The sequence below is a fragment of the Egretta garzetta genome, unplaced genomic scaffold (assembly GCF_000687185.1).
Source record: "Egretta garzetta isolate BGI_Z169 unplaced genomic scaffold, ASM68718v1 scaffold553, whole genome shotgun sequence".
Classification (NCBI taxonomy): Eukaryota; Metazoa; Chordata; class Aves; order Pelecaniformes; family Ardeidae; genus Egretta; species Egretta garzetta.
The window spans coordinates 1563902-1573353 of record NW_009259328.1 but is presented as its reverse complement, the minus strand read 5'-3'; the positions used below and the strand labels follow the sequence as shown (position 1 = coordinate 1573353).

General features: G+C 40.0%; 1 protein-coding gene across 1 annotated transcript in view; it reads left to right on the top strand.

Annotated features, from left to right (window-relative positions):
* The window catches only part of SYN2 (synapsin II), a 187360-nt gene that overhangs the window by 159927 nt on the left and 17981 nt on the right, over positions 1-9452 (top strand). The window contains exon 10 of the mRNA XM_009636662.1: positions 5679-5828. Coding sequence (XP_009634957.1) covers positions 5679-5828 — 150 coding nt within the window. The remainder of the gene's footprint in view (positions 1-5678; positions 5829-9452) is intronic.

Here is a 9452-nt window from a genome sequence, read left to right as displayed (position 1 = left end):
GAGCCATTGACCACTACCCTCTGGACGCGACCATCCAGCCAGTTCCTTATCCACCGAACAGTCCACCCATCAAATCCATAGCTCTCCAATTTAGAGAGAAGGATGTTGTGGGGGACCGTGTCAAAGGCTTTGCAGAAGTCCAGATAGATGACGTCTGTTGGTTTTCCCTTGTCCACTGATGCTGTCACTCCATCATAGAAAGCCACTAGGTTTGTCAGGCAGGACTTGCCCTTGGTGAAGCCATGCTGGCTATCTCGAATTATCTCCCTGGTCTCCATGTGCCTTAGCATAGCTTCTAGGAGGATCTGTTCCATGATCTTCCCTGGCACAGAGGTGAGGCTGACAGGTCGGTAGTTCCCAGGGTCTTCCTTTCTACCCTTTTTGAAAATGGGCACAACGTTTCCCTTTTTCCAATCACCAGGGGCTTCACCTGACTGCCATGACTTCTTCATCCTTTGGTGGTAAGCATATTGTGTAATGGAGAACTCTGTCTGGAGAATGGCAGTCAGAGCGGTTTCTTCTTCAAACACGACGATCCCTTTGCAATTACTGATACCTTATAGTTGCACTGAATCATAGAATCATAGAATCATGTGGTTGGAAAACACCTTTAAGATCATCAAGTCCAACCGTACCTGTCCACCACTAAACCCTGTCCCTAAACACCTCATCTGCCCAGCTTTTAAATACCCCCAGGGATGGGGACTTGACCCCTTCCCTGGGCAGCCCCTTCCAGTGCCTGACAACTCTGGCTCCTTTATTAATCCCATCCCATTCCTTTCATACTCATCAGCATCAAATGGCATTTCTCTTCTCTTTCTTGCCAGTCTCAGTCTTGCAGCCCAAATTTCAAATACTTGCCTCTTCCACACTAGCAGCGGAGGGCACAGACCAAAATACTTGCTAAAAGGTCATATCACGGAAAGGTCAGTGTTTTGTTTTGTCACACTATTATGCTGACTTCAACGTGCTGCTGTAGTTTCTGTTACTACTGCTGATATATACACTCAGTCCCTTACAGTTTAATATGAAGATGTGTTAAGTGCATTCCAGAATATGGTTTCTGGTTGATAAGAGAAATTCATCCCATAGAATTGGTTACTGAAATGCATGTAAGTTAAAGATAGAAGTGTTACAAATCAAGTGACCGTAATTCATAATGGCTCATGCTCTTACTAGCATCTGCAAAAGTAACATATTTGACTGTATAAATGACAGATGTCTTTTTTTCTATGAAATCCTCTTAGTGGGAAACTCCAATATTTTAAATGGCTGAACTAGGTACTGAAAAAAAAAACCCCACGCAACTGGCTGTGTTGAAATGATATTTTAAAACCAGTACAGGCTATAAATAGACTATTTATAAACAGGATGCTTTGTGTATGTTTAAATTTTGTCAAGTTGTCTAAAGTGGGGGAAATGCCAGCATGACATTCCTGTTAGTCATTCACAGGTTTTAAAAACTGTCAGTTAGCCAAAATATTTTTAATTGTTACAATACATTCATATAAAACATTACTGATTAATTCTGATAATAATACTGATAACTCTGATTAATTGTTTTACTAGGAAGGAAAATAGACTGTCTTTTCTTAAAGAAAAAAAAAAACAAAACCAAAAAAACCCCAAACAACAAAACCCACCTTGATCTTAGGTTCTTTGCCCAGGAATAGCAGAGGGGCTCTCTTGGTGAGGTTAACATCTGTCTTTGAGAGTGACAGTGGCAATAACACAAAAGAGGGAAGCTAAGCCTCGTGTCCCCGGCGGGGTGTAAAGGCTGTGCTCTGGGCACTCTAGCCATTCCCTCCCAGCAGCATGAGCAGTAAGAGCCCCTTCGGCCTCCTGCCACCTACTACTTTACCCACCCACCTCGCCTCTCAAATCCAATCGGTTATTAAACTGCACAGCGTCCTGCAATTGAACCACTTTTAAGCCTTGGTAATCTTCTACTCGCTCAGCTATTTAGTGACATTTCACTTTGGGATCAGTAGTTTTCTTGATAATCTGATACCTTACTTTCTCTTTTTAGCACTTTGGCGACTATCTTTGTACTTCAGGAAAGCACCAGAGCACATTATAGCTTATCATCATTCAAGGCTTGGCATCTGACTCAGTTCTTCTTCAATGTAGGGTCAGCATTTCTTTGGCCAACAATATTTTTTGAAGTATGGCAATAAACAAAAGGGTTTTAACAACATCAAAACCTGTCCAAGTGGCGAAAGATTGCCAAGGGCAAATGGCTGTGGTTTTTAATGTCATACATGTTTGAATCTGCCTCGGTATGCGAATAGGGCAGCTATGCTGGAAAATGCTGTCTTCATGAAATGCAAGATCTTCTCTGCTGAAGTGGACATGGAGCTTTGAGCAACATCTCAATGCTTCATTTTTTTATCCTTAGCTGTGGAACGATGCTTTTCCCACATGTTCTGGTAAACAACATGGCAATGTCTCCTAACAAAAGTTTATATGTAAACTTGCAGTTGTAGAAGTACTTAAAAACAGAAGTGGAGTCAGAACTCAGTCAGTCCTCCAGATCTTAATCCTGTTTAATCCTTGGCAGGACCTTATTTTAGACAGTTTGTTTCACAGCCTTTCCAAATATTTTTTTTAATGTAAATGGATTGTAAACAAATTGAGGTTTTCTTTGGACACTTGTGAAACATAACTGTTGCTTCTGTTGTTGGGTAAGAGGGGGTTAATATACACCTGGTAGTGAGAGGGGCGATATTTTAAAAAATAAGTGTTATTAATGCCTGCCTGCAAGGGGGGCAGATTTTTAGACTGCAGACATAACTCCCTCCCTGAAAATAAGACGGTTTGCAGCAGGCAGCCAACCATCCAATGTCCTTCACACCGACATCAGGAGATTCTAACATTCAGTTATTATTAACGCTTTAAAGTCCTGTCCGAAGTATATGGCACATATGGTTGCCTCCTCTTTCCAGGCACTATGCATATTACTCTTGCAAGAAAAAGCTCATGATAAAATGAAGGGGATCTTTAAGCATTACAAAAAAATTGTAAGAAATAGCAATAACTCAGTGGACATTAATATTAAAGTAAATCCACAAAAAAATGTATTTCAAGAGCCACATACCCAGCAAGACTACATTTTACCCATTCAGAAATAACAACTCATATTGGTTGAAAAGCTTTTTCTCAATTAATTAAAAAAGTTGTTTATGTTCCACTTAAAAATAAGTATATAAAAATATGGTAAATTTTATAGAAACTTTCTATGCCATTATTAAGCATTTCTGCAGTACTGTTGGTGTGATCCAAGAGTGGAAAAACATTTATTCATTTCTTAGGAAACATCTGCTCTGGACTTCAATTATTATTTCATTGTTTACTTTGGGGTTATTTTAAATAATTTTAGCTGTGAGGAAGCTTAGAGGAGACATCCTAGATCTGTTGGCAACACTTGTTCTGGGATTTTCAGATCTAGGATGCCAATACACAATGCCAGTGTCTCTTGTAAATGAACAATGTCTCTTGTAAATGAACAAGAAGAATAATGTAAATGCTTCAAATTAATCTCATTATTAGAACAAAGTAGCCTTTGTCAGCCTCAGTGTTTCTGTAGCACTTACCATATTTTGAAAATCCTCAAGCTTAGGTAATATTTACAATGCAGCTCATTCCCAACTACTGCACAAGGCAAAAGATTACATTCCAGTGTTAGAACAAACATGCAAGTTCTGTTAAATCTAAATGTCTCTTTAAATAAAACCCAATTTGTGTGTCTAATGCCTAAAAGCACTTGAATATCTAAAAGAAGGAAGGTAAAACTGTGCTCTTTGTCTATAGAGGGGATAAAGTGTTTGGTATAGGTTGACGGATTGCAAAGTTTTGTTTTCCCCACTATGTTCCTTGAACCTCAGGAGGGATCCATCCAATGTTAATGCTCATCAGTCTGGTCCCTGGGTCACCCCTTCAGGTAACAGAATTCTTCCACTTTGTAAATATTTGCAGAATCAGGTCTTATCACAGAATTTCAGTAGCTTCCCTTCAAGTACACAAGCTGGGTAACTAAAAAAAAATAGCTCAAGGCAACAACCTACAGCAGAACGCCCACCTGTGGAGGTGGGAATCAAGCCAAAACAGCCCTGCCTCCCAGGGCAGAGCTCTCTTTCTAGTCCTTTTGCTAGAGATGGGATAGGAGCAAGGGAGGTTTAAGGTTTTTCTCTGACCATTAGCGCTTACAATTGCCTGCAGCAGCACGAGTCGTCCAGCACTCTTTTGACTCTGTTGAACCTTTTCAGTCTTGTTCCATTTACCTGCAATAGAGAAGGAACCTCAGAATCCAAAGAGATACAGGAAGGTGCACTTCTGGAAGTACTAAAACACCCCCCTAAAACTCACTGATCCTTCTGTAGCTGTGCAAAACCTATGAGGATCCTGTACTAATGATTCTTTCCTTCTTCACCCACCACCACCTCCTTTCTTGCCAGCACAGCTTATTTTCCCGCCTAGTGCATGATTTGCCTACGCTAGTGAGAAACCTGGTGTGAGATTCAGCAGCTGGACAGCTTTTCACTGACTGGAAATTCGATGGACACAACTCCATTTGTGCAAAGACTCTAACTGGGTCAGATACAATGTCATCCATACAGTATGCCACTGCTAACGTAGTCCAGCTGCTTTATCCCTGACAGCCTCTTATTAATTGTTAATACCATTGTTTGTATTGCAGGCCTCAGGCACTTGTGATCCATACCCATGAGAAACACCAGAATGCAGGGCTGCCTTCACCCTTTCCTGAATAGCCTCAAAAAAGAACCACAGTTTTGCAAAAGTGAATTAAACCCTTTTATTGTTGAAACAAGAATGCCCAATGCCATTGTGAATAATAGTTGGGGTTATTACTCTACACTCTCATTTCCCCTGAAACATGGATGCGCCAAAAGTAGATACACTGTAGAAATAACAAATACTCATAACCCACTGAAGTGAACTGAATCTAAATAGCTCAGTTAAATAATTGCCAAATACTATTAACCTGCCGCATTTAGAATGGAAATGTGCACATTTTTATTTGCCTGTCTGGTATCCTGCTTTCTTTGCAGAAATTCTTTTTTCCATCAGCTGCACTGCGGCCACACTACTTTTCAAAAAAGCATTTCAATAATAACAAGGACTTATTTAAAATTTTTCGTTAATCAATAAGGATCCGGGCTTCCCTAGCAGAAATCCAGTAAATAGCTAGGAAGCTGAAGTTTTAGTCTGCATTTACATGTTTTAATTCAGTGGATGAACATGGTATGAGCCAGAAAAACACATGAGAAAATCTTCAGAAATGTAGCTTAGAAGCACAGACAATTAATTCAGATTTTTGGCAGACCACTGAATAGCCTAAGAAACCTCATTTTCCATATCTGCTGTGTGCTTCCCACAGGAGTCATGTTCCCCAAAGAGTGGATGCCCAGGTACCATTCTGAACCTGGATATTGCTTGGAGATTGGAAAGGGGTGACGTTGTAAAGTTGCTGTTCTCTTGCTCTTCTGACCCCTGTCCTGCACTCGGGCTTTTTTCTGATCTAACATCTATCATTTCTACAGATCTTCTTTGACTTTTGTTAAAACAATTAAGTGAACAGATGGCCTGACACTGTGCACAGATGTCGAGTAAGTTTACTTTGGTGCCCTGTCGATAGCTGATGTGTTCTTATTTTACAGGTCATGGACTGTGCAATGCCTCTGATTGGTGAGCATCAGACTGAAGACAGGCAACACATAACTGACCTAGTCGTAAGCAAAATGAACCAAATGTTGTCCAAAACTCCCATACCGTCTCCTCAGAGACCCACTGCCACTCAGCAGCCTCAGGTAGGAAACTTTTGTTTGTAAAATAGAGAATCTTACTCTATAATTCTAAGCTCAAAATTTTCCACAAAGAATTTGGCTGGAAAACTATGCAGACATACCCTGAACTACAAGAATTCAAGAACTTGTCACATGGTTTATAGGTTTTTCATACTTAAATGAGATTATCTGCAGATATAATCAAGGAGTCCAAGCGGTGTTGTGGTTCTACCAGTAAACTGGTAACTGTGGGTTCAGTGAATTACCAGGCTTTGTATTGTTTCCTTTCAGTTACATCTGTCTAAAATATCATGGAAATAGTAAGAAGCACTGCCACAGACAGCCTTTGCCCTGAGGATGTCAGAAAGGATACTAAGGCAATAGTTCTTGTTGTTCTTGTGAGAAATGAAATTACACGATAGATAATATGATTTTATGTGCTGCAATTCATGAAAATAGCTTTCAAATCTGGGAAACTCCTGAAATACATTTAGCACACTAGAAAATTTGTGTCAAAGGTTGCAAACGGATGTGTTTCACTTACTTTATCTTACAGGGCCTGATAGTTAAAGTGTAGGGATGCAGAATTCTGCCCCAGCCTTGCTACCTTTCAGACTTCGGAAATCATCTTTGTGTTTCCTTTTCAATGCTTACAAAATGTGAAGTTTATTTTATTAATCCTTTAAATAACTTCTGAGAATGTGGTGTTTTTTGTAAAAGGCTCTAAGAACATAAGTTTTTGCCTCTGAATTGGAGAGAGATGGATCTGATGGGCGGATTATCAAATGGATAAGGAATTGTCCAGATGGCCATGTCTGGAGTTACGGTCAACAGTTCAGTGTCCAAATGGAAACCAGTAGCAAGTGGTGTCCCTCAAGTCTCTGTGCTGAGACCAGTACTGTTTAATATCTTCATCCATGGCATGGATAGTGGGATCGAGGGCACCTCAGCAAGTTTGCAGATGACACCAAGCAGAGTGGTGCGGTCAATATGCTAGAGGGAAGGGATTCCAGCTAGAGGGACCTGGATGTCAGGGTCCTGCACTTGGGTCACAGCAGTCCCCCAGTATCAGTACAGACTGAGTGATGAATTGATTTGAGAGCAGCCCTGCAGAGAGGACCCTGGAGGATGAAAAATTGGACGTGAGCCGGCAATGGGCGCCTGCAGTCCAGAAGGCCAACTGTCTCCTGGGCTGCTTCCCCAGCAGCGTGGCCAGCAGGTCGAGGAAGGGGATTCTGTCCCTCCACTCTGCTCTGGTGAGACCCCACCTGCAGCCCTGCATCCAGCTCGGGGGTCCTTAGCACAGGACAGACATGGAACTGTTAGAGCAGGTCCAGAGGAGGCCACAAAAATGATCAGAGGGCTGGAGCACCTCTCCTACAAAGAAAGGCTGAGAGAGTTGGGGTTGTTGCGCCTGGAGAAGAGAAGGCTTCAGGGAGGCACTATTGTGGGCTTTCAATACTTAAAGGGGGCTTATAAGAAAGATGGGAACAGACTTTTTACCAAGGCCTCTAGCGACAGGACAAGGGGTAATGGTTTTAAACTGCAAGAGAGTAGGTTCAGATTGGATGCAAGGAAGATGTTCTTTACAATGAGGGCAGTGAGACACTAGAACAGGTTGCCCAGAGAAGTTGTGGATGCCACATCCCTGGAAGTATTCAGGATCAGGTTGGACAGGGCTTTGAGCAACCCAATCTAGAGAAAGAAGTCCCTGGCCATGGCAGGAGGGGTCAGACTAGATGATCTTTAAAAAGTCTGTTCTAACCCAAACCGTTCTATGATCCTTTGAAAAGTGATGTGTAAATGCTAAATAGCATCTTTTATGTCTTTGTAGCTAGGCAGCAGATCTGATTAAGAGCAGCATTATCAGCTACAACTTTCATGTACTTCTTTTAATATACTGAAGGAATAAACCATGACAATACATTCTGATATAAACTATTAAGGACTGAATTGCTGCTCTATACCAGCACAGCTCCATGGTAATCAGTTAAGCAAAAGAAAAAGCCAAAATGTAATACAGGAATTACCAAGCCTAAATCAAGAATCTATTTTTACTCCCAGTAGACTCCACACCAGGTAAACAATTTGAAAACAGTTTTGTGGCATACCTCAGACAGACTAGTTTTTGAGGCAGAATGACTAATTTGTTCTTCAAATATATCATCATCCTTTAAGTTATAAAAATACATCATCCCACATAAAAAAGTGGTGTGGCTTCTATTTATATTACAGCCACTTGAAACTAAGCACAAAATTGTTTCGACCACGGAACCACATACAATGGAGAAGTTTCCATCCAACATGACTCAAGTCCATTGTAAAGGGCACTGAAAAAGAAAGACAAGGAGGGGAAAAACTTAAATCACCTTATGCCAAAATACAGTTTCTTTTAGGACTAGTAAATTAGCCATATATTAAAATGAAGCAGAGTAAAATTTAGAGTTGTGCAGAGCATACAAGCCTACATAGATAAAAAATTAAAACAGTAACAGACATTATTGTAACATTAATATATTCACAGTCTTTTAGAGCATTTGATATTTCACATTTTGGGGAAAAAAAAGTTAACATCTTGGGTAGACACGCTTCCCTGGATTTTAAAGAAGACAAGGGAGGAGAAATGTTTATGGTTATTGGTGTCATTCAAAGGAACTGTTTATCTGTTGTATGTAAATAAAATTTTTACTCATTTCCAAAGAAAACTGCCTACATAAGTCCAGAATGAAAACAGGACACAACGAACATTTTAAAAACAGTTACTAAACTCCTCAGTCATTGCTGTCACTCATCATGTCCATGAAAAGGTTTTTTTCCTCTTAAACAAAAAAGCTTTGGATTAATCCAAAGATAATATTTGCTGTCTAGCTGCTGAACTTCTGTTAGATTTCTACTTAGTTTAGGTTACTGAAGAATTCAACCTTTGCTAATGGCAACAGGATGTTATTGAACATTAATCTTCTTTTCTTTACCCTATCCTTAAATTATGGAATGCAGTTGACCAAAATCAGAGATATTCCTTCAGAATATTTGCAATATTTGTTAGTTTTCCTCTCAGTTAATCAGACTCTGCTTCCTTAAAATTTGCCTTGTCATATTATCCACCAATTTAGGACAGACAAAGGGGATCTGGATTTCTACAGAAGATACTACTTGCAAATACCCATTGATCTTCCCAGCTTTAAGGGATCATGGAACAGATCTATAGTATTTAAAACAGATACCCCCTCATGTGGAGTTCATGTTTAGCTAGGTTGTTTTCCTAAGAATAAAATCAGACTGTTGAAACAAGCTGTCCCTTTCATCTTTGAACAGTCTTCTCCTTTTCTAATCAGAGGAATAATTTCCTAATCTTGAGAAATACAGTCCATTCATTTGTGGGCAGGGGGATACTGCACATTTCTGCAGGTCACATAAAATGTAAAGCCAAGTAATTTATCCCAAATCAACTATGAGCATATGTATGTGCAGTCTTAGAAACCAAATTAATATAAATATCAAAGAGTAATTTGTGTGCTTGGCTACTACTACTTTTAAATGAAGAGCTTACAGTCAATAGTACAGCCGTAGATGTGCCGTGTTTTGAATTCCCTTATTGTCTGCATGGGCTTTTAAAAATTATTTATAATCTACCCACGACTGTGGCAC